The sequence below is a fragment of the Xylona heveae genome (assembly GCF_001619985.1).
Source record: "Xylona heveae TC161 unplaced genomic scaffold L228scaffold_9, whole genome shotgun sequence".
In the NCBI taxonomy this organism is placed as follows: Eukaryota; Fungi; Ascomycota; class Xylonomycetes; order Xylonales; family Xylonaceae; genus Xylona; species Xylona heveae.
The window spans coordinates 715,276-740,072 of NW_017264201.1; the positions used below are offsets into that span (position 1 = coordinate 715,276).

The window sequence follows — 24,797 nt, forward strand, 5'->3', positions numbered from 1 at the left end:
ACCAGCCACATCCGACATGCGTCAGTCATAACATTGACTCAAATCTGACTGTATAGCCTAGAAAGGAATTCTTGAACAGTGATGCTTACAATAACCTTGGCAATGAAAACGACGACATAGCTATACTAAAAAGTAAGCAGACCCACTACAATCTATTTCAAATCTCATTGTTTCCTCAATTGGTCATATCAACGACTCAAATTCAGGAAAGCTTGGGTCCTCCTACACGAGTCATGCTGGGTTTTGACTGGAGTCAGTTTTCTACTCGTCATTATGCGCAATTCTCGCATGCAGCATACAGACAAACAGAACAAGATTCACGCTCGAACAAACCTAGCTCCTCTCTACCAGAAAGCCTGTTAAGGAAAAACAAACTTTTGGAATTATCAGAATAAGGCCAGTCTGGCAGACACCGTTAGGCCTAGATTTGCATAGCGCATCTGCTACCCCACATTTTCCATACTCATTTTGGCACCTTGTCGTCAACTTGTTCTGGCATCGCGCAGAGACGTTTCCATGGCCTCGTCATCAATCTTTCCCTAAATGGACAAACATGCGACTCAATTGTGTCTGGGATAAGGTGGATTTCGACCCAGAATTACCATCCTTCTCCCGCGCTTCCTGCTCATGTCGACCCTTGCTTTGGCCACTCGCTGCCCGTCCAAGGGCTGATGACGAGTCTTTGTCTAACATGACTTGTCTGCACCTCCACTTTCTGGCCTCCCAGTTGCCGGTTGCCCGGAAAGTGGGGGGATCATAGGCCAAACCCTGTCCCCTGCCGTGCTTTGAAATCAGATAAAAGTGGGGAGTTGTGGAATAATGAGTGCGGCGTGTGGTGGGCTTATTTACCGGCATGGATCGCCAGTTCTCAAATTATTTCCTCTGGCATTGAATGCGCCGGGCAGTGCAAGGCTTCCTTAAGTGTCACCGCTGAATCTCCTCACCGTCATGCATTTCCAGGCCCTACTTGTCGGCTTTTGCGCCTTTGTGGCTGCAATTGCCATTGCCAGCCCTGTTCCTCGAGATAGTCCCTTTGAGGACATGCTCAGCAAGAGACAGTCCGCGCCGATGAATTCCTCCCTGATGGTGGATCTGGGCTATGAGATGTACAATGGCGTGCATAATTCGACTTCTGGCTTGAACACTTGGCTTGGGTATGGTTCCAAATGTAATCAATACATACCAATCCCCATATAATTGACCTTTTAAATCCTTAGAATCCGCTATGCTGCTCCTCCTACCGGTCAAATGCGCTTCCAGAAGCCGCAACCTCCAAAGTCAAATCGCAATATGGTCATTCAAGCGAATGCCCTGCCTCCACGGTGCCCTCAATCTTCATTTCTTCCATAGTATGTCTCCAATCAATTGGTACTGGAACGGGCCTTTTAACGTGGACGTAGTTATGTGAGCGGCACAAATATCACTGGCAACGAGGACTGTCTGTTCCTCAGCGTATATGCGCCGCCTAATGCTACAAATTTGCCCGTGTTTGTGTGGATTCATGGCGGTGGATATGGACTAGGACAGGTGTGTTTGTATCCTCTTCTTTTCTTTTGTATAGAGCATAATTCTAATTATATCGAATACAGGGAGACCAAGATCCGACAATGTTAATGGCCGCGAACAATAATTCATTTGTATCTGTTATTATACAATATAGGGTACGAATCCGCAAGCTACTTCTCATTTCTTCAGGACTAATAAATCATAGCTTGGCGCATTCGGATTCCTTTCTTCGGATGAAGTGTATCGCTACGGCACGCCTAACGCAGGTATCCATGACCAGTATTTTGCTCTGGAATGGACGCAGTCTTATATCCACTTGTTTGGCGGCAATTCCTCTCAGGTGACAGTTGCAGGCGAATCTGCCGGCGCAGGATCAGTCATGCTCCAAGCCATGGCGTTTGGAGGGCAAGATGGGACCAGACTTTTTAGTAACGTTAGTACCCTACACTGCCTGCGCATGTTGGATTGAAAGATCATAAGTAACACGAGACCCTAGGCCATTGCTGCTAGTCCGTATCTGCCCACGCAATGGGGCTACGCGGACTTTGTTCCGTCGCAGTCATACTATGCATTTGCCAATGCAGCGGGATGCTTCCACGGCGTCAACTGGGGCGGCTTCAACAATTCCATTTTCGAGTGTCTTCTCAACAAAGACACAATGACGTTGCAAATGGCCAGCAATAACGTCTCTATCGAGGGAAAATTCGGCACCTGGGGATTCTTGCCCGTCACGGATGGAGAATTCATTCAGAACTTGCCTTCGGTGCAACTGCAGCAGGGCAAAGTCAATGGTCTCCGTATGCTTGCGGGGGTATGTTTAATTTTTTTTATAAACGTTTACTTTCCCTTTCTCATTCTTCACCGTCGAGTTTCTTCCATTTCCCGCAATACTGTTTCCTTCTTTCCATTCAATTCAGTTTAACCGGTGTTTCTTCTACTCAAATCAATCATGGGTATGCTAACCCAAGCAGAATAATGCCAATGAAGGACCGCTGTTCACGCCCCAAAATATCACGACCGAGGACGACTTTTTGGCATTCCTCAATACCACGTTCCCGCTATTCGACAATGACGATCTCGCAAAAGTCTTGATGTATTACCCTTCATCAAACGCGTCTGATACTCCCAGCATGCCTCGCTTCAGCACCACTGGCACATCCGGTCCGTCTGCATTGAATGAAAGTGAATTCGGCACTGGTCAGCAACAGCGCGCAGACGTACGTTGTAATTTCTTCAGTCCTTGTCATCATTTACTCCAATTCCTATATTCTGTTCCATGCTCTATCTCACTGCTCACATGCAATAGAACCTGTACGGCGAAAGCACCTTTTCCTGCCCCGCGTACTGGCTCGCCGAAGCGTACACGAAGCCCGGCTACGAAGCGTATCGATACCAGTATTCTGCCCCGCCGGCCCAGCATGGCAGCGACGTGCAAGCGTACTTTGGCCCGCCTTCGCCCTTGTACTCTCCTGACCTGATGAACGCCTTTATGCGTACGTTCCTAGATCTCTCCTCTTCATTCCCTTTCTCCCCCTTCCCTTTTCTCGCTCTACTTACCCTCCCTTCAATCTAATATATACTAAACAAATACGTACAGAAATATGGGGCAACTTCATCACGCACAACAACCCATCCATTCCCAACGCGGTCGCCAACAACGCTACGTCTTCCACTGCTTCCAATTCCACGTCGTCCTCTTCCGCGAATAATACATTCAACCCAGCAAGCCAATGGCCCATGTACTCGCTCGCCCAGCCATACATGATCAACCTCAACGTGACCTTGTCTAGTATGGGTGGTGCTGGCGGCAACATGACCACTGGCATAGCCGGCGGAATGGCAGCGAATATGACGAGCATCAGCGCCGTGCCTGGCGCCCCGAACGTGTCTGTCCTCACGGGCCCCAATGTCGTCAACGACTTTAGTCTTGTCAATGCGTATACGTGGGAGGCTGGACGAGGTATCCGCTGTGATTTCTGGAGAAGCATTGGTAGTTTGGTTCCGGAGTAGCCGTCTGTCCTGTCCGTTTAATCTTGTCATCTAATTATTATTATTTATTTTTTTATTTTTTTATTTATTTATTTTTTTTTTTTTTTTTGCCATCTAACTCGTTGTTGATTTTAGTTACTTTTACCTTTTTATCTTTTTTATCTTTTTTTTACAATAATTTATCTAGGTATCTTCATCTTCAATTCGTCCAGATGTATATTCATGTTTATGCTTTTCTTTCTCTTTCTCTTTTTTGTTTCAAAAGCTTTTACTTTTCTCTCTGCCCATTGCATGCATTCCACATGTAATACCTAATACCTCTTTCTCTGCCCTTTTTCCTGTTTGCCTCCTTTCGTTCGCGGTCTTGTTACTTGTACGGTACGTCAGTCTCTTTTCTCGGTCTTGTACAGTATGTGAGATGTCAATCTATCACGTTGCTGTCCGTGTTTTTTTCGATTTGTCGTGATATGAAAACAATGTATATTTTCTACCTTCCTCGTCGGCGGTTCTTTGGTGTTGGTGTCTTCACCTTGGTCCGTACATATTTGCTCGCCTGTCTGCCCGTTTTCCTGTTTTCTTGTTTTCTTGTTTGTTTATTTGGCTGTCTGCTATTTCTCTGCCTATTTGCCTGCTTATTTGCTTATTTTCCTACCTGTCCGTCTCTTTGTCTATTTTTCTGGTTAGCTCTTTGCTTGTTTATCTATTTTTTCATTTGGCTGTTTGCTGTTTGCTTATTAAGTTATTTATATGTAGGCTTATTTGGTTTTGCTTTACCATTTACGTTCTTGATATTGACCCTACCGTCCTACGGACCTACACAACTTTCTACCTAGTTACATACTAGTCCTTACCAACTACCAATTACTTAATGTATAGTATTTTGCCCCCCCTTTCTTTCTATCTTTCGTTTGGTTGTTTCCTATCTTTGTGTATTTGTATCTATCGTGTTTATCACGTTAATCATGTTTATGATGTCTTATTTATTACATTTATTGTTTTCATGTCTATCGTGTAACATGTCTATTATGCTTGTGTCATTATGTATTTGTATTCATTGTACTACCATTTCTATTATGTTTCATGCCTATCACGCTCATCATGTTTAACTATCTCATCTATCAAGTCCTGTCGTGTCATTTATAGTACATGACATACAACCCTCTCTACAAGCAATACAAATAGGGAATTGCTTTATACACACCTTCTTTCTCCTTGTGCATCCCCCCTTCCCCCCCAACAGGGAAACTTTTTCGCTGAATTGATCGCTTTTTACTCCCCCAGTTTTGCCATACGGGGCTCTATCACCAGCTATTCTACAATCTTCTACGATCATGATGGATCCTACGCCGTAGCCTGTCAACAACTCTCGTCGCCCGTTCAGCCCCAGCAGGCAGGCAACACCTCAAGTTCAAGTTCATGCGAAGATGGTTAAGAGGCATCTGAACACTTTGCATGTAACATGATCATTCCTCGGGATTAATGTCTGTCTTTATTGGTCCCTTTGCCTAAGGTTATTGTAACTATCAATAAAACCCAAAATAAATTTTGCTGCTACTTATATATTTTTTTGGCTTCTCACATTCCGGCAAACTGTCTTGTACCTTTGTATAATATTATATACAACAGCACAAAGGTGTATACCAGTGTACTACCTACCTTATATACTAGGTAGCCCACCGCCCCGGACCACCGCCTTGAAATAACCCCCATCCTTTCTCTTACACTCTTACTCATTACCATGATCCCATGATCCCATGATCCCATGATACCATGGACTTCATGGCCCACAAGCTTTACATCCCCCCGTGCATCGATACTCCAGCCCACTCTCTCCATCTACCGCCGCTGGGTCGGCCTCTGAGGATCCAGATCGAAGGGCCCCTGACGTGCATCGAGAAGCTGTTCCCAGATGTATCGTGGCAGCTTGAACATATACCTCCTCGGCCTTTTCCGCAGCCGGCTGGCTTGCGTCTTGCAAGGCTGACGTGCCGAGAACTATACGGGCGAGAAGCGCATCCCGAGGATCCCGAGGTCGTTGGCAATATTGTGCTGAGGGATGAATACTTGGGCTGGCTGCAGCCAGTGTCCTTGAGGTATGGGAGTCTATGAGAATTGTATTGTTAGACATGTCTTATCCCCGCTTCATAACGAGTCAGGACATTTTCCTATGCTTTTATAAATGACACTTCTTACTCTATAATGAACACATTGACACATTGACACTTTCCCCCGGCTCTATATAACCTCCCGCAATGGGGGCCGGATCGGGACCGAATCGTGGCGAGGGCGATATTTCTTTGAATCCTTGATTAATTTACGGCGCTACGGTCTACCTACAGTGTACCGGCGAGTACCAAAAGTTGTTTTACAGTTTGCCCCCCGTCTCTAAAAGAAACTCAGAGTTCAGAGTTCAGAGTTTTGTCAGTCGTGAAACTTGTGAAGTTGTGACTCGGAGAACAAGTTTGGGAACTTGGAACTTGGAACTTGGAACTTGGAACCAAAAACAAAATCAGAAAGCAACAACTAACTTTTTTAAATCATTAGCAAAATCGACTACTACGGCGTCACATTCGATTACCTTGTCCCTGCGGACGATCCTGATCCAGACGTGCTGCAGATCAACATGATTGAGATTGAGTACGACGGAGGCGCGTATGCAAACGAGACGCTGAGATGGGGGCCGATTGATGCAGCAGAATATATAGCGAACAAGCTTGTTCTTGCCGTGCCAAGATGCTGCCAGAAACGAAAAGGAACACAGGATCGTTCCAGGGTGAATGATTCTGTTGCTTGGAGGGGGGCCCGGGAAATAATGGATGACGATGTTACTCGGAGGAACGAATGATCGAATGATCGAATGATCGAATGATCGAATGATCGAAAGAAAGAGAGAAAGAAAGAGAGAAAGAAAGAAAGAAAGAAAAGGAGAGTGGTGAGTCAATGTTTAGTCCTTTGGTACATTGTGCATTGCGCATTGTGCATCATGCACTGTGCAGCCATGCTCCAAAAGCACCGGGGGCGCCTGATCTTGTCAAAGTGTTCAATTCTGAAAGGGATAACTTATAAGCTGTCCATATATGTAAAGGATTTTCACCACTGGTCTGCGTGTTACCAAGAGCAACAACTAATTTATTTTTTTAAAAAAACAAAACAAAACAAAATAATAGAACAACAAGTCAAAAGATAAAATAAAATAAAATAAATCAATCAAAATCCTATTCATGATTCTTGTACATATCCCAAATGTCCAAATGTCCTGTAATGCTTGTAGCCTTCGTACTGCTTCCAGCTCAGCACAACCATGCAGTCATGATCAATCGAAACCGAGAACCAAGGAAGCAGGAAATAGTTCTCGATGGGCAGATGAATAGACACTGACGTGGAGAAGGAGCCACGGACGCAAGGACACAAGGACACAAGGAGACGACGAGAGGAATGGGCACAACAAGAAGCCTAATATGAGCAGATGAATGGATTATGGACATGACAAGAACACGAGGACAAATGAGACGGGCATCGAGAACGGTGACAAACAAGAAAAAGAGAGAAAGAAAACAATCAAGATATGAAGAATCATGACGAGAATTATAATTCAGGATAAAGTTAAAGGATAAAAATGTTATCGTATTGTATGAGAATGTGGACCTCTATGTATCAATGTAACACTGTATCACTGTATCTCTATCTCACGCAAAGGCTCTAAACCCGGAAAAGAGAGAAAGAATAATAAAATGAAAATGACATTGGGAAAAAAAGAAAAGAGGAAAATAAAAAAGTTATTATCAAACCCAACGAGTGCCTCCGAAAAAAACTCCAATAGTAGTAGAATGTGCATGGTCTAGTACCAGATACCATTCAATAACGATGATGATAATGCAAATGGTGAATGAACAAGACTAGAATATGAATGTTGAAACAAAGAAGGAATAAAAGTGTTCAGTGTCGGACGGGGTCTCCTAGACGGATTTTAGAATCAAGACGTGACTTGTCCAGATTGTCCAGAAAATGTGGATGCGGTGTCAGCCTCGCTCGGAGACGCTCACGGAACCGACGACTGTTGCGGAGTACAAATCTTGCAGACTCGGGAGTACACATCTTCCTCTTCTATTTAAACACAAAAATTGACGGACTACTTCGTCCGGCGAAGCTATGTGCGGTATTAAGTATTGCTGCTGCTACTACTGCTGCAACATTTTGGGTGGTTTTTACTTTTTGGCAGCTCAATCGGCGCTTTCTCGGGCTTACTCGGCAATGGGAGCCATTTGCTGAGGAGCGACACCGAGACCGTTGCGGTTGCGGTAGAACAAGACACCCTTGCCCTCGCCCTGGGCGTCAACGCTGGGCTCAACCCACTGGCACATGCGCGCGCTCTTCCACATGCTCTTCAAGAAACCAATGGCGCCGTCCTTGGTGTCGGAGCGGTAGTGACGGCCCATGACAGGCTTAATGGCTTCCGAGGCCTCGTCGGCGTGGTAAAAGGGAATCAGGGAAACATAGTGGTGGAGAACGTGGGTCTCAATGATGCCGTGGAAAATGTGGCGGCCGATAAAACCAAATTCGCGGTCAATGGTAGCAGCCGCACCGCGAGTAAAAGTCCAAGTGTGGGGCTCGTAGTGAGGGAGCGAGGGATCAGTGTGCTGGAGGTAGGTAATGGCAACTAGATGTGTCAGCTGACAAGTTACTTTTACAGGGGGAAAAATTACAATGGGACCTACCGAGCCAGTGGTTCACCCAGAAGTACGGGATAAAGTACCAGACGAGCATGTTGACCCAGCCAAAACGCTGACCGAGGCAATACAAGAGACCACCCATCAGAGCAAGACCAAGATCGCTCAACAAGATGAGCTTGCCATCCTTAGCCTCATAGAGCGGGCTCGACGGGTTAAAGTGGTTGACACCGCCAAAGAAACCATTCTCCTTGCCCTTGCCGCGGCCCTCAATCTGACGCTCGTGGAAGTTGTGGCCAGTGACATTGGTGGTCAAGTACATGATCCAGCCAGCCAGCTGCTGCTGAAGCAAGTTGAAAGCCGTCGCAATGGGAGTCTCCTCCATGAGCTCGCCGATCTCGTGGCTCAGCTTACCCAACCGAGAGACGTAGACGTCGCGGGTCTTGGGGAGGAAAACCATGTCACGTTCCATGTGTCCGGTAGCCTTGTGGTGCTTGCCGTGAGAAATCTTCCACGAAAAGTAAGGCACAAGCAGCGACGAGTGGAGGACCCATCCGGTGGTATCGTTGAGAATCTTGGAAGGCGAGAAAGCCTGGTGACCGCACTCGTGGGCCAACACCCACACACCGGTACCGACCAGACCCTGAATCACCGTGTACAGCGCCCACAGGCCAGCACGCACGGGGGTAGAGGGGATCGTCTCGGGGGTGACGAAGCGGTTGAAGAGGTAAAAGACGGTGGCCAAGATGGTGAGATCGCGAGCCACATAGCTCAAACTGCGGACAGCAGAGCGCTCAAAGCAGTGGGCCGGGATGGCTTCACGAATCTGCTTGATGGTGTAGTCGGGAATCTCAAACTCGTTACCGTAGGTGTCCAAGAGCTTGCCACGCTGGTTCTTGAAGTCGGCATCATCAATGGAGCCCATGGACGAGAGCGAGGTCGACGAAGGAGACTGTCTCGGAGAGTCAACGGGCGAGACGGAAACCGAGTTCACGGTCGACGAATTGGTCGAATCGGAGGTGACGGTCCTCTGAAAGACCGTCTTGCGAGGAAGTGCGGTAGTGGAAGCCATTGCTGAAAATAGCTTCTTTTGTGGTTTAAAAAAAATGTCGGTCTAGAAGGACAATGTGGCACAGTTTCCAAAAGAACGAGGGACCCAAGGCTGTTCAATTGATAAGACGGCTAAAGGTGTCCGAGTTTATGGGAAACAAAGAGACCTGAGCTGTGGCAGACGCGTTAGCAATTGGGTTTGCAATCCAAGGGCAGATGAGCCTCTGGGGAAAAAACCAGGGCCGGGAAGAGAAAAGAAAGGTTAAACACTGACCTGGACCCAATGCACGACGCGTTGAGAAAGAGGATGCGGAGAAATGGAGAAGGGAGCAAGGGGGAGAAGAAACAGTAGAAGGAAGAAGTGTGCGCGTGGGGGAAGGGAAGAAAGGAATTGGGTGGTGGTGATTTGAAAGGGAAAGAGGATGGAGAGGGAGAAGAGAGAGAGAGAGAGAGAGAGAGTAGAGTAGAAGAGCGGGTGGGAGAAAGGGAGCAGAGAGAAGAGAGGCGTTGGCAGACCCTTTTTAACGAATTGAAGTGAAAGCGGGTGGAGGAGAAAAGATGGGGGTGGCCCGGATCGGTGGGAGGTGAACGGACGGATGGCTCACTTGTTGCGCACACACAGGGCAACAAGAAAAGGAAGAAGAAAGAAGAAGCAAAGAAAAGAGAGAGCGAATAAAAGGTCCAATTGGACGAATGATAAAAGGAGGGATTGTATTGCGCGTGTGTGTGTCTAGAATTAAAAAAATCTAATCTCTACTACATGCACCAAGCATGATTGGCTTTTTCCACTCGGCGAGATGCTAAGAGAGCTCAGTCGTCTACAGGCTAAGTTGAAGCATTTTACCCAGCGTAGTCTAGTCAAGTTCGAGTCGAGTAGGGGAAGGAAGATCTTCTTTTTCATGTGGTCCCTCTGTCAAGGTCCCTGGTCCTTCTTTTGCGTGGTGTTCTCGTCTCTCCCTCGACAACGGGGGGAAAGAGAAGGAGAGAAGAGCTGGTGTGGAGCGAGAAAAAAAAAGGATCTTTGAGCGATAATGGTCCGTGGAACCCCCGACAACCGGCGCCAGGGCGGTCAGTCAGGGTCTCCTCAGGGTACATTGATTGCCACTGCAATTTAGTAATGGAAAAGGGTAGATATTTGTACTTTATCAAATTTTCGCGCTAAATGGGACAAGCGAGGTTTCTCGAATTGGGTTGGGGGCTGTTGTGCCGCCACTAGTGTCCATTTTCCTGTCGGTCTGTCAATCATCAGACGCCAATTCCTAGAGTAACGACTTCCTCCTAACCAAGTACATTCACTTTAGTCCAGGAACCACTGCAGCCCCTTCCTTTGGCCCCGTCCCTTTTTCGCTTTCATTTGCCTCCCTCCCTCCGCGCCCGCCCCCCCCCATGCCCGGCCCCCATCTCGACCGCCAAACAGAAAACGTTGAAAAAGAAGATCGACATTCTTTGTTCACATGGCAAACGACAATTATTATCTCTCCCAATACCCACTTATCAATGAAGATTCTTCTAGACATTCAATCTCTGTAGCGGTGACCCATTGGTGAGGTGATTGAACTGGTCAATCCATACCTTATGTACAATGGTTCAAGTAGCGCCACACAGGGTTTGAAATGGCATCGGCACGAGTCATTTCTAGGCGAGAAATACCCGCCGATTCTTTCCCCGGAGACAAGTACAGCAGGAACAGTTGTCCGGCAGCAGCTACCTGATTTACCACAACAGAGCTACCGAGTACAGAGCTACAGAGGTAGGAGTACAGTAGTCTATAACGCCATTGACGACAAGAATCGACAGGCACCAGATCATCCCATCCTTGTCCATCACATGAATTATTTGCCACAACACTCCAGGTAACGATCGTTGTCCAACACGTACTCGTAGAATTCTCGAACCCTTTCCACAGTCAGTCTCCAGTCCAGTCTTCTAGAGTTCACCTCGCTCCTCGTCTGGTCTTCCATGTAGCCAGTCCTCTTTGACCATTGACACACATGTCTGTACGGCTAGTTCTGTATTTCTGTAGTTCTGTACTCCATAGCTCTCTACCCTATCAACATCCTAGGGGACTACTGTATACAATACCAACCAGTCTTGGCACCAGCACAAGCATTTCTCTATTCGCACCACATGCGATGCGCCCAACAAATCCATCATCTTCACCGTTCTTGTCATCACAATAACTCTCCGCACATCTTGCATCATTCAGTCAATTTATCAACTGACATGACGTCTATTTCCATACTGTAAGCACTCTATCTACCTACCCTCCTACCTACCTACCTACCTACCTTACTTCTATACCTCTGTATCTCTGTATCTCTGTATCTCTGTATCTCTGTATCTCTGTACGGAGTAATCGACACAACAACCCTCGAACCAATTACCGCATCGAATTCACCACGCGCATCAACGACATCTGGTAGCCTTGCTCGGTTCTCGCACCAGGGTACAGGGTATCTCGCTAAGCGCCATGGGCCTGAGTCGCCTAAGCCCAACAAAAAGCATCCACCATAGTACCTTTGTACACCTCGCACCAACGAATATCAATGTATCCGTGCTCCAGTACCTCCGTATCGGAGTAAACAATTTCCTTCTATCTCTGTACTCTACTCTCGTCTGAGAGTTCGTACAAGGACAGCTCCACAGCTCTACAGCTCTACAGTACACCGGCTTTACAATACTCCGTGCTCTACTGATAGCTACCTTACCTACCTACCTTTCTAACAAATCTTAATCGTCTACACTCACTTAGCTAACATACCTTATCTTATTATCCCTTACTCTGTAGTGAACATAAGGTGCCTTTGTAATCAAAACCAAATAAAAATAAGGTAAGTGCTTCTCTAACTAAAGTGCCTAAGATAAATGAATGAAAAAAAAAAAATGGTATGACACTCATATCGAAAAAAGTTAATATCTGACGATCCGACGATCCGACGACAACGCGATATATGGTCTGACATATCATAACACTAAACACTACGATGAACCATGAGTTAACATAGCTTCGTCCAAAACCTCTGATATACCTTTCACCGCATATCCTGCTGCCACCCACTTACCTCAACCAATCGAGCCAGTGCACATGACTGCAAGCGCAATCCAAGGTGGGCAATGGACAATGGAAAACGAACAAATAGAAAACACGGGCAAGGTGGGGTACAAGGGTATCTGAGACGCGCGTATCCTGTATCAATTGACATTGACGTTGACATTGACGTCGAGTTTGACTTATATTGTACCTCCGTACATTGTCGAAATCGAATAATCGAATGATCGGATGATACTGAAACGTCAAGCCACCTGCCACGAGAGAGAGGCCGGGGAAGTGTATGGGGTAGAGTAACATGACATCATTTATAATGATATAGTACCTACGAGCTTTATATACGAGATGTCAAAATATCAAATACCAGATCCGATATACAGTATACAATATACGATATAATGTACGATGTACCTTACATAAACGACATCAGATATCACATACCCAATACCAAATACCAGAACCCAAAAATCAAGTAAACATATCCCAAATACAATATCACATAAACATATCCACAAATCACATATTCATTCAAGAGATCACCTATCACCCATCATCCAACATGTGCATATGTCAATATGGCAACATGTCAATTCGTGTAGAGTCCCTCTCTCCTTCCAATCTCCTGTCCTGAGTACAAATTTAGTTTCCCCCAAGCAGAGTAAACGTGTAAAGTAAAGTTAGACTAAGACGCGTGCACTAGATTTGTACTAGTCTACTAGAATAAACACAAGTAGACCACACACGTTGAAAAGAAAAAAGGAAAAGGAAGGAAGTAAAGAGGTCCAGACGTCAGAGACCACTCTCACCTTCATGATATGCATATTCATTAACTCATGATGTGTACATCAGGGTCAAATGGATAAGACAATAGAATGAGATAAAAAGAAAGAGAAAAGAAAAAAAAGAAAAGAAAAGAAAAAAAGAAAAGGAATAAAAGAGATCCAGAGGCTGGATAAATAGAAGAAGAAAGTAAAGGAACAGACAATGAAATGAAAAAAAAAAAAGGTCAGACAATAGATGAGGGAGGGGGGAATGGAAATAAAAAGCAAAAGAAAAAGAAAAAAGAGTTAAGAAAGAAAAAAACAAGGAAGGGCAAAAAAACAGACAATGAAATGAAATAAAAAAGCAAAGACATAAACGAAGACGCCGTTCCGTCATCAAATCTCATTAAAACTCATCAAGCGGCATCAATACACAAAATTCCGCTGGAATAATATCATTTATTTAATTCCAGTCCATGACTACACGGATGCGAATCCGGATTCATGAGTCGTTGAATTGTTGAACTAATGAATCAATGAATCGATGAATGGAGTAAATCCTTAGGATGAATGAAAACACCTAGGATCAATGGACAAATGGATGAAATAAACACCCAGGACGAATGCAATCAAGGGCATGCTGATACGTAGTACCAGTAGTAAAGAAGAAGATGAAGAAGAAGAAGTAAAGCTTAGAGAGTAAAGTCATTATTCGTAAGGCGACAAGAGACATTGAGGCCGTGTCGGGCGTCGCTAGGATATAAAACTAAACAAGGAAAAAGGCTGACAGAAGAAAGAATGGAAAGTGGAATTTAGGGGAAAAAGAAGAAAAAGAATAGAAAGAAAAAAGAATAAGAAAAAAGAATAAGAAAAAAGAATAAGAAAAAAAAAGAAAGAGAGAAAGAAAGAAAGAAAGAAAGAAAGAAAAAAAGAAAGAAAGAAAGAAAGAAAGAAAGAAAGAAAGAAAGAAAGAAAAGAAAAGGGCAAAAAAGAGTTGGATCACTGGATCATCTGCGCAGCCAAGAAAAGAAGAGTAGAACAAGGCCAGACAACACAAGGCTACAAGGCTAATGACCAAGACAAGAGGAGAATATCGATAATGAACAAGGAGAATATCGTAAATGAAAAAGGAGAACACCATAAGGGAAAAAGGAGAATGCGTAAGGGAAAAGAGAATCAAAACACATCATCAGGCCATTCATAGGTCTCCTTCTCCTTGCCAAGATCTCTCCCCAGATGTGCCTTCTTTGCAATCTTCGACGCCAGCGGGGTACCAGTCTGGTGACGCATCGAGTAGCCCTTTTCTCCAGCAGCGTTGACATTAACATTGAAATTCTCATCTGCCGTTGTAGGTCGAGCAGCGCGCTTCTTGGAAACAGTCTGTGTTCCAGTGGCCACGTAGAAGGGCAAAGGATGTCCATCATGCGCAGCATAGCCTGCGGGGATCTTCGGCACAGGCGGCGTATACTTTGGAGTCGTCGAGTCGTTTGCATCGTCCTCAATGTGGTATCCGGCGTGCAGACCAGAGTAGCTTTCCTCGTGAGACTGCCTTGAACGATTGAGCTTCAGAGTAGTCTGACTGGACCGATTTGCTGCTCTACTTGTTTGCTGACGCTGAGGGTGCTCGGTACCCTCTTCGTTCGGCGTACCTTGCCCTGGGCCTGCTCCTGAGCCAGCTCGAGAGCTACGAGCGCCAGCTGCAGAGCCCTGCTGCGTTGATGGTCGCCGTCGTACGGCGGCACGACCGAATTCCATGCCATTGTCAAGTGCCTTTGATGATGATGATCTAAAATCGTCCAGAACTTGTTGCGAAAAGACGGTAGGTAATGGCGTTTTTGCCAGAGATGAAGGATGCACCTCAACTATTTCTTCCTCTTGCATGGCCCAGCACGGCACCTCGAGATCCCTGTCACGGGCGTCTTCGGCATCTCCGTTCACTGCCACGTCGACCTCAACCCCAACATCAAGAGCTGATGTATCAACGAGGTCAACCGGGTCAACCGGTCCAATAGACTCGGAAGCCTCGCGAGGATTGCCAGGCAGATCCTCCTCAAGGCCATCAGAATGAGATGCAATGCTAAACGATGGCGTGTCTAGTTCGCCGTGCATGCCAATTCTCGGTCTATTGGTTTGATTTGATGGTATGACGGCGGGAGTCACTGCTAATGCTGCCCCTGGCGCTTGATTACGATCATGGCTACGTTCATCAGCGCCTTGAAGTTCGCCGGTTCCGAGTTGAGAGGATTTGGATGGTCTGATAGTCTTCGTGTGAGATTCTGAGAGCCCCAATTCCCTGCGGACTTGTGAATCTCCAGAAAAAGTGCGTCGGGGTTGGATATTATTCTTGGTCCTGGAACGCGGCAGCTCCTGAGTAATGGTTCGATCAGACGCCGGATGATTTGGCTGGGATGAGCCCGCCGCAGCCGGTGTGATGGGCTCATGAGCAGCAGCGGCAGTAACGTGTGCCGGCAAGGGTGGAACAGGCGGGACATGTGCCAACACAGCGTTCAGTTCACGTCGAGCGACCTGGAGCTTCGTCTCCAAATCGCTGACCTTTTTCATCAGCCTTTGCTGTCTCTGCATATCTCGTTTAGATTGACGCTTTCGGACTTTCTGCTCATCAGTATCCTTGGGGGTTGCTGTGGTTGTGGTGGTGGCGGCGGTAGTTCCTTCAGGTATTGGCGGTGGTGGAATGCTGGTGCCAAGCACCCTCGATGATGGCAATTGCATCTCCGATTTTGATTTTTTCAAGCTTTTCAGCGAAGGCTTTTTGAAGAATAATGATCTTCGAGGCGTCACTGTTGTCGAGCCAGACATGTTTCCGGCTGATTGCCCCTTTGTCGATGAGGCTAGTAGTGATGGTAGTCGGTGGTGATAGTACTCATCACCTGCATGGTCTTCAGAGGATCGGTAACCATCAACATCGATGCCAGAGTCACGATGTGGTGGCAGGTTGCCGTAGAGATCATCATCACCTTGGTCGTCACGACAACCATCGCCGCCGCTGATGTTGTCGGCGCTCTTACGCGCATTCGAGGTTATTGAGGTAGTGATTGTGGATTGCCTGCCTCTCACATTAGGAACTCGATTAACACGGTGCGAAAGTGGACTACCCAGCGTCGCCAGCTGGCCATTCTTCTTCAATTCCGCATACGTCCTTTCAGCCCGTTCGCGGCGCTCCTTCATCATTCGGAGCTGCGGGTCAAAATCCTCCTGCGTCTGTTTCCACTTGATTGCCATGCTTTCCCAAATGTTGACGGGGTTAAACGCCGTCGCAAATTGCTTTCCAAAGCGATAAATACCCTCACGAGTAAAGCCGCCCCTTTGCTGCTGTGCAACCGATCCAGACCCTAGCCTTGACGACGAGGACAATCCGCTCGTTCCAGTGTCCGCACGTGGCGGCACAATACAAGGTTCCGACGCGTCACGGAAGAAGTCGTCCATGAGATCCTCGTCCCGAACGTAGATACTCGGGGGTATCTCACTCGGCCGATCATGCATGCTACCTTCCTTGAATCTGGAGAGCTTCCCGAAATGCACGTTACGCCGCTTGGCAGAAGACGCATGAGATCGCATCGAACGGGCAGATCGCATCGATGCATTGTTCATGCCTGTTGCGGATCGGGAAGTCGATAAATCTAGGTGTCTTCCCCGGCGGCTGCGCTTTTGCGCAGGTGTATCGCTGGCCGCGAGCTCGTCCTCCTCATCGGTATTGGGCATGATGAGAGACTCTCTCAGGACTTGCGACCTTGACGGGCTTTCCAGCGCGTGCGGCCGTTTTCGGGAATTGGTAGATGGCGGGGCGGAAGAGGATGCGTGGGCGCTGACAGCAGGGCTTATTGCAGGCTTCGGCATGGTGCGACTAGCTCTCGAGTATGCAAGTCATGAGGGCCAGGCGAGCGACGTGGAGAGGGGATATGAAGGACTTGAGTATGTAATTCTATCGTCACGCAAACGAATCGTTATCCTTTGCTGGATCATGCACGGGGCGAGAGTCAGTTTTGGTTGCAATATTAATCGATATAGAGTGACATAAACAAACCAAGCCGAACAAACAACCGATGCTAACAATTCGCGGCGCACAGGGAGACCAAACAAACAAACAAGGGCCTCTGAAGCTTTTCCAATTTGCGAGCTGGATCAAGCTATGGTGAAGCGAATGGATCGGAGCAAAGCACGAGCGCCACGAGGTGAGCTAGACAATACAATGCGATAGCAAAATATTGCCCAGAAAACCAAAAAGGGGCGTCTCGCAGCGGCAGTATTAGATGCGCGTTGTTAATTCGATGCTCAAGAGAACAGCTATGTCGGTGCCAATCGATCGGCCCAAAAAAATACAAATCAGCAAGCAGCCGAATCCAAGTGGTGCTCTTTTGTAAATGTCATATGAAGTATTTTTCTGGGGGGGGTATGGCAGTGATGATCATCAGATGGGGAGGGGAACTTGAACAGCCAACGTCCAAGGCGGTCAGACAAGTTCAGTCAGCAAAAGGTAAACAGAGCCCACGAGCAGGGATGGAGATCAACAAGTACAGGTACACATAGTACTTGCATTAATCGCTTAGTTTTTCCTGGAGCCCTCAGACTAACCCAAGTACCGATACCTTGAAACCTGACTGGTAGTTACCCATGGTGATGGAAGACCTCAGCTAGTGGAGATAGCGAGTGTTCAAGGCAAAGTGGCACCTGGTGGCTATGAAACGCTGGATGTTGCACCTTTGGACACTTTGGTACCTGAACCGAGGCAAAATTACCTAAAGATTAAAAAAGCCATCAAATCAATGAATCGTGCATACCGCTTACAGCACTACTTTCAGCTGCATTGCATTACATTGCCGCACATTTTTCAGCATTGCATACTCGGAGCGGAGAAATCAAAGCTCTGAACATCACCATTGCAGCGCAATCAAGTCTAAGCGATACGGACAAGACTGACGCGACTCAGTCCTCGAACGAGGGGAAAAGGTGAACCACCAAAAAAAAAGGTAGATTATAGATTCACGAAGCCACGGGACATTATATCCATCACGTTTCTGAGAGTGTACCATTCCAAGGACATGTAGTCAGCCGAAATGTAAGAGATGAAAATCAACCAAAGCCAAGACAATTTTTCGATTTCCATCAATGAAAACACAAAGGGCCTCCTGTGCACTTTTCGTATACCAGGTGCAAAAGGAGCACTGATGGGAAATGATGTGACTGTAAAGCACTTATCCAATAACAAAGCCACTGCCGCAAGTACCAGGAAAATGTATGGGAAATGAATGGACACACAAGTAGAGAGAAAATGAATTGGTCAAACAATAGTCGAAATTGAAGAGAAGTAAATTCACAAAAGTTGACCGGAAGCAACCAAAAGTTAATATGACACATAGGACGCATGTCTCCGTGAGAAGGTTAAACAAAAGAAATGTACAGCGTTGACAACCTATACAAAGTCCCGGTAAGGTGAATTGCAACAAAAAAAAAAGAAAGAAGAGAAAGAAAAAAAAAAAAAAAGAAAACTGGGGAGGCGGAGGGAAAAAGTGGGTATTTACAAAGGACGCCATCGCGAAATTGAGACAAACGCCATATATGGGATATCACAAAGCATCGGCAGAGCAGGGTCTTCGCTCGGTCTTATTTACCCGCTACTGCATACTCGAAAAGAGTGCGCGCTGGCCATACCATGAGCTGCTTTGTCATTCACTGCTCAACCCGACAAGGGGGCTCGGCGACTAATCTCTGTGCCATCTGCACGCTTATACCGCATCCGTAGAGCCTGCATATCATACATGTCGAATTCCTCCTCATCGTAGTCAGCCTGCACCATGTCCTGGCCGTGATGCGCAGTGTTTGGGCGCATGCCGTCCTGAAGAGGCTTCTCCAGATGAGCAGAGCTAAACACGGAACCAAATGGACGCTTGGAGGAGCGGGCAGAGTCAATCGTGGAGGCAGAATGGGGAGTCGGATACTGCGAGTATGCTCTCGATTTAGCACTCTCATAGCCGCCCGAAAGGCTAGAGCCGCTGGCAGCAGAAATGGGACCCGGAGTGGCAGTGATTGGTGAATTCGTCTCGTACGTGTTGCTCAGAGACGGCTGCAGAGTCTTGAGTGGAGGGAGTGCGGGAGCAGCGTTGGAAGTGGTACTAGCAGGAGTAGGCGCGGGAGGTGGAGGAACGGTGGCGTAGGGTTGGTGAACCGGCTGAGCGCTGCTGTAAGCGTTTTCGGCAGCGTAAACGGGCATATGTTGGCTAGCATAGCTGGATGGGGCAGGTGCAGAGTCCCGACGATAGTCTAGATTCTCTTGACGAACAGCGACGGGTTGCGAATAGGGTGGCTGGGCATATTGCTGCGGTGCTGCGTAACCGTAGACCTGTGGCGCAGACATTTGTCGAACGTGAGCAGAAGGCTGCAGTGGGTATGCCGCAGCAGGTGCAGTATGGGGAGGCAGCGCGGCGGGCTGTGGGTGGGCAACAGGTTGAGGGGCGCTGTAATGTGGCGCCTGATACTGGGGTGCCGGATTTGCTCCAAACGCAAGATGTGAAGGATAAGCGGAGGGAACGGGCTGAGGTGGAACGTGGGCCGGAGGATATGCTTGTTGATACGGTTGCGTGGTGTATGGGCTCATCTCGTGCACCGAAGGGCGGCGATGGGGAGGCATGGCGTACGGAGCAGGTTGTCCATCGCCGCTGACGATGCTCACTGAGCGAGGTCTGTTCTGGTGGTCCACTAAAGGTTGAGCATTGGAAATCGCCGCCTGCGAATAAACATCTGGCGTGGCAGTTCGTCGCTGCTCCCTCACATAAGCGTTTTCTTCGTCATATCCATCCCAGTCCTTGGCCTTGCCATCGCGTCGTCTCATGCGAACGTCGCGTCGGATGCGAACACGACAGCCTTGTTCGGCCACGATACGGCTGAGGGACGTACTTTCCGCTAGACCAGGGAATTTCTTGGCACTGAAAACGGTAAATGGCATCGACTTGACCTCCAATCGCCAATATGCGTGGGCGGTAGGCGAAGGATATCCAGAGACATTGGGAAGTTGGCCGTTGATGTCTGGTTTCCCCGCAATCACATCCATATCAAAGTCCTTTGATTCCTTGACTTCTTCAAAGAGGTTGAAACTCAAGCGGTATTTTCCTTCGTGTCGAACAGAAAGATCGGGGAATATGAAGTAACCAGCGGGCAGAGGACGGTCGAGATAGGCCATTCCAGCAACGGGCATTCCGGTAAGAACAGGATAAGATGCAGGCGTTACGGGTACGCGTCCTTGGGCAATGGGACGAGCATTTTCCAAAGTCGCAAAGAGGAAAAAGTTGGCATTATAGGAGAAGGTAACATCGTTCTTGGCGTCGCCCTCAAAAATTCGGAGCTCCACGATTGGAGGCGGGTCAACAGGTCGTCGATCGGCAGAAGCTATGGAAGAGATGAGCATCTTGTCTCTGGAGAAAAAAGTGTACATATATTTATTTCGTCGCTTCTTGCTCAAGCACTTACATTTTGCACCAGAGCCGCAAGCACGAGCACGCTCAGGCTGTTGAATAACGTTCAACTGATACGTCAATTTCCTCCCCTCCTTGGTCACACGAGAGGACGAGCTCATCTTCTCGTTTGCGACCGCGACCAAACCAGACATTTTCGGGTTGTGATCTGAGCAACTTCGCACAAGCGTACACAGTAGATGGGTTCGTGGGATTTGCCGAAGGTGATGATGCAATAATAAGACTTGATCTGGCCGACGTATGAGATTGGTCTCAACAGAGATCAGACACGATTATATTTCGAGATTTGGCTACCAGATGTTCTGGTTCTTCTTAATGCCCTGCCGAGAGTCGTAGAGTGTTTTAATTTCGCGTCTCTTAGGTGAATGTTGTCACGAGATCTGGGTCGGGTAATTCCTTAAAAGAGGTCCAACGAGTGATGAGAAGAAAGATGAATTGCAGCGAGTGAATTCTCTGAACTGAGGTGTTAATTTCATTCAGTCACTTTTGTGCAAAGATTGACCAGCTCATCGTCCATGATTTGCAAATTTTGGCAATGACGGCACGTAGCCAGGTGGGCAGGATGCAATGCTTACAGTCAAAAAATTAGGGAATCGAGAAAGAAGAGAAAAGGGCTCTAGATGATGACTCGCAGAGGGGTAGCTCAAATGACCTTGAGAAAAGGATAAGAATCTTGGTCACTGAAGAACAAGTCCCGCTCAAGCCCAAGGACGAGCGAAGCACGATGATCTTCTTGAGGCCAATGTCGCTCGGTGAATTATGATATTGGCAGGCTTGAGGCTGAGAAAATCACTGCCTGGATCGACAACCGCGAGGGTTCTGAATGCGTAATCGACGGGGGAGCAGAAGCACTGCCTCTCTCTTCACACTGCGTCTCCTGGACGTCGTCGTTGTTCAGCTGTGGGCGAGCGACGCAGAAGCGAGCAAGTGGGAAGAAAAGAGCGAGAGAGGTCAGAGAAGAGAGAAGGAGGGCAAGAAAGGTGACAGGCTACTGGTAGAAAGGGCAAAAGCTAGATGCGGGTCGAAGAGACAGGGTGGGCAGCGAGGAGGAGTCGAGTGGTCCGTACGTAGTTGCATAGAAAGCGTGCACGACTGGGAACTTCAACAACTACAGGTAAAATTGTAGTGCTACTGCAGCAAAGAGGTCTAGGATCGTGATGGCGTTCCGTCTGCTCGAATCCCTAAGCCTCGGGCTTCTATCCATGGCTGTTCTAGCTGTCTGGCAGGTCTTGGTTCCCCCCTGTCCCACCAGCAAAAGAGGCACGCAAGTGGACCCGACGACCCAGACCAAGGAAAGGCCCGGGAGCCGGCACGGCGGCGGAGGGGGGTGGGCCGTCCAGCTGTTAGGTCCCCTCTCGCTCCGACCTACTGGACTTTGGTTTCACCTCGCGTGGGAACCAGAATGGATTGTGGTGTGTGTATGGGTGTGTTGTGTGTATGTGTGTGGTGGGTGGTGTAATGGGTCAGGCGGGTGTGTGGGTGTGTCTTTTGTCTGTGGCATTGGTATGGGTCTCTCTGTATGGATAAGCGTACTGGCCACCTTGGCTGATGGCTGCTGGCGGTGGTAGAGAAGGGACGAGGGGGAGGGACCCAGCAGCGTTTGTGGCCTGGTCGACGACGGAAATGGGCTCGCTCCCTTTCCGCATCAAACCCCCCTTTCGCTAGCTTCAATTGGCCCCAAATGAACAGCGAGCGTTATGACTGGGTAACAGGGCGAGACAGACAGGGTCAACGCCCCTTTCGTGGACGGAAATGGATTTTTGCTGAGCGGGTTTGGCGTCATGTTCTGCCCGTAGCGAGCCCACCAGCGTTCCTTTCCCTTCTCACTATTCGTACAGAGTTACCGGACTACACCAACTCTTTTGCCAATTCTTTTCGTCTCCAAACCTCGGCCTCCGCCCAACCTTCCGACAAAGACCAATTTCCCAGGAAAAGAATTCGACCGCAAGCCCAGCAGTCATCCTCCACCCACCCCTCCCTTTAGGCTTTTCCTCATCCCTAGAACTTTTCAACTCTAACCTCTTTGTAGTTATTCGCCTTCTGCTAACCTAAAGATCATCGCTACTTGCTCGGAGCAGCTTCAAATAGAATCACAGATACAAAGACACACAAACGCAGATAATTTCGTTAGTAGCTGTTGCAAACATGTTCGTCGAACGAACCATCTCCTGACGCTAAAGCCGTGCCGAGCTGAAGCCACCGAGAATAGTACAGTAGCCTTTCGCTTTTCTCTCTTCGCTCAGCCGCCGCTGAAGCTATCTTGACGGACTGTCTACTGTCTCGCCGCTAGGAAGCACTCCGAGCGCTTAAGCCCATTCGACTGACCCAAACGTTAAGCGGTCCTAATGCATCATCTTTGGTCTTCATTATTGCTATGATATGATACACTTTCACCCGAATGCTTCTAAAGAGCCCAGAAACGTCAGAGAACAGTCCATTTGAATCTCATCTGGATCCGCCTAGAAGAGGAAAGCGAAGTTTTAGCAAGAAGCTTTGCTTGTGAATGAGATGCCCCCGATCGGGAAAGCGCACTTTGACGTGTCGCACCAAACGCTGGGGAATCCCAAGTTTCACCGGCAAGGATCATATCGGGAGCCAGGCGATCGACCCAAAAAGGACACAAAATTGCATCAAAACAAGAGTGAGGGACGGAGTACGTATCGTACATGGTACTGATGATGTCTTTTGGGTCCAGTCATGCATCGACTTTTGTGATGAGTTGACTCGTTTGGGTTCACGATGAGGAAAATGAGTGTGTGAGGAGCAGCAAGTATCGTACGATGGGCCGCCCTCGGTAGCATCGACGGCGACGCCAGGACGCGGTCTCGGGCCCGGGACCCGCTCGGTGCAAGGACGAGTTACAAGAGAACAATTTTTCTTGGTACGTCCATACATTGGCCACGCAGGAGTCGGTTCCACCTGCGCCTACAGCAATTGCGAGCCGTTGCTGCTTCCCATTTTCGTTCTCATCTTCTTCATGAGCGAGAGGTGTTTGGAGATACATGTGTAAAAGCATCATCACTTGCTTTAATATTCTAATATCTTTTCCATGGCTTCTCTTCTCTCTTCGCTCACCTGCCACTAGTATTTGGCCGCTACCGGGGCGAAGGAGGGACGGACAGCAGAGGCTGGTGCCGAACCCGCGCGACTTGGGAGTACCCGCTCCCGTTCCATGCACCTTGTCCCGTTCAGGGATAGCCATGTCCCTCGGTTAAACACTCTGGTCTGCCCTTGTCTCTTCTCGCTGGCTCTTGCTCTGCTCGCATCATTCGGCCCATCATTGCGATCGGCACCCCTTCTCCTGCAATGGATTAAACGGTGACACAATGCAAAGATGATTCGATTTCTTCGGTACCTGTCTGAAGAAGAGCGACATGCGACAATAAATAATCTCCGAGCAAGAAATACCCCAATGCTAGCCTGATGATGCCCAGCCGATCACTGAGAATACACCTTCTGAATAGAGAAAGGAAAGAGATCTTCTCCCCTTGACCGCAGAGAGACTACCAGTATTAGATTTGGTCCTGGTCCGTCCTTGTACGATATGAGCAGGTACCTGACTTATACCTTACGTTCCGTACCATTTAATATACCGTACTCTGTACCTTTGGTACTTTCATCGATCGGAGATAATACTATGGCCTCTGACAGTCTCCGACAGCCTCCGACAGCCTCTTTTTTGGCTTTTCAACGTTCGCTTCGCTCGTGCATGACGCAGCGCATCTCGTCTGCGTCGGAAGCTCATCTCGGCATCGAGACCGCATAGTCCCTGGCACAGCTAGGTATGTGATCAGTCATCGAACATGCGGTCCTCGCAACTAAGCCACCCCAAAGTCACCCTCGAAAGAGGAAAGGAATCGCCTTTTTTATCTACAGTTGCATGCTCAAGGCTTCAGGATCGATGACTTCCAGCACGTTGCAGCGATGGCTTTTACAGTTGTCTCCGGCTTCTAGACTGACTAAATCCATTCTCCATTTTTTCCCTGGCCTAATTCATCTCATTATATTGGAAGAGGGCGCAGGACCATCTCTAGCAAATCGAGATGCATGTGAAGAGAAGGGTGGCCCTTGACTGGTCGGACCGCTGCGGGCGGCAATCTCTAACTATCTCTCGACCCATCTCGACGTGCATCGAGGGTCCGAGCATATGCTTTTTTGCTGTGCCTCTCTCTCCAGTATGGAATGCGCCAGGAATCCCCGTCGTCTCAGCGTGGACCAGCTTCCCCCGTGGTCCCCTTGCTCAGACCTATGTGGCGCATCCTGGTGACCAATGCGAGTTCTTTGTCACTTG

General features: G+C 48.0%; 5 protein-coding genes across 5 annotated transcripts; 2 read left to right on the plus strand and 3 right to left on the minus strand.

Annotated features, from left to right (window-relative positions):
• Positions 1 to 948: 948 nt before the first annotated feature.
• L228DRAFT_253856 (alpha/beta-hydrolase) lies at positions 949 to 3,516 on the plus strand (the record flags this gene model as incomplete). Its single annotated transcript, XM_018333783.1, has 10 exons — positions 949 to 1,154; positions 1,218 to 1,349; positions 1,401 to 1,527; positions 1,590 to 1,661; positions 1,712 to 1,939; positions 2,003 to 2,317; positions 2,478 to 2,723; positions 2,813 to 2,999; positions 3,104 to 3,295; positions 3,335 to 3,516. 10 exons carry the CDS (start codon positions 949 to 951, stop codon positions 3,514 to 3,516), a joined length of 1,887 nt encoding a protein of 628 aa, XP_018186303.1.
• A 1,696-nt stretch (positions 3,517 to 5,212) lies between these two features.
• L228DRAFT_249560 (hypothetical protein) lies at positions 5,213 to 6,666 on the plus strand. The gene is made up of 2 exons (XM_018333115.1): positions 5,213 to 5,588; positions 6,040 to 6,666. The coding sequence occupies exons 1-2, from the start codon at positions 5,266 to 5,268 to the stop codon at positions 6,338 to 6,340; spliced, it is 624 nt and encodes a 207-aa protein (XP_018186304.1). The 5' UTR covers positions 5,213 to 5,265; the 3' UTR covers positions 6,341 to 6,666.
• Positions 6,667 to 7,736: 1,070 nt separating this feature from the next.
• L228DRAFT_213259 (oleate delta-12 desaturase) lies at positions 7,737 to 9,087 on the minus strand (the record flags this gene model as incomplete). Its single annotated transcript, XM_018329975.1, has 2 exons — positions 7,737 to 8,152; positions 8,211 to 9,087. The coding sequence occupies 2 exons, from the start codon at positions 9,085 to 9,087 to the stop codon at positions 7,737 to 7,739; spliced, it is 1,293 nt and encodes a 430-aa protein (XP_018186305.1).
• Positions 9,088 to 14,198: 5,111 nt separating this feature from the next.
• On the minus strand, positions 14,199 to 16,877 carry L228DRAFT_262659 (hypothetical protein; the record flags this gene model as incomplete). Its single annotated transcript, XM_018334435.1, has 1 exon — positions 14,199 to 16,877. One exon carries the CDS (start codon positions 16,875 to 16,877, stop codon positions 14,199 to 14,201), a length of 2,679 nt encoding a protein of 892 aa, XP_018186306.1.
• Positions 16,878 to 18,714: 1,837 nt separating this feature from the next.
• Positions 18,715 to 20,640, minus strand: L228DRAFT_240511 (hypothetical protein; the record flags this gene model as incomplete). Its single annotated transcript, XM_018331249.1, has 2 exons — positions 18,715 to 20,420; positions 20,502 to 20,640. 2 exons carry the CDS (start codon positions 20,638 to 20,640, stop codon positions 18,715 to 18,717), a joined length of 1,845 nt encoding a protein of 614 aa, XP_018186307.1.
• Positions 20,641 to 24,797: the final 4,157 nt, after the last annotated feature.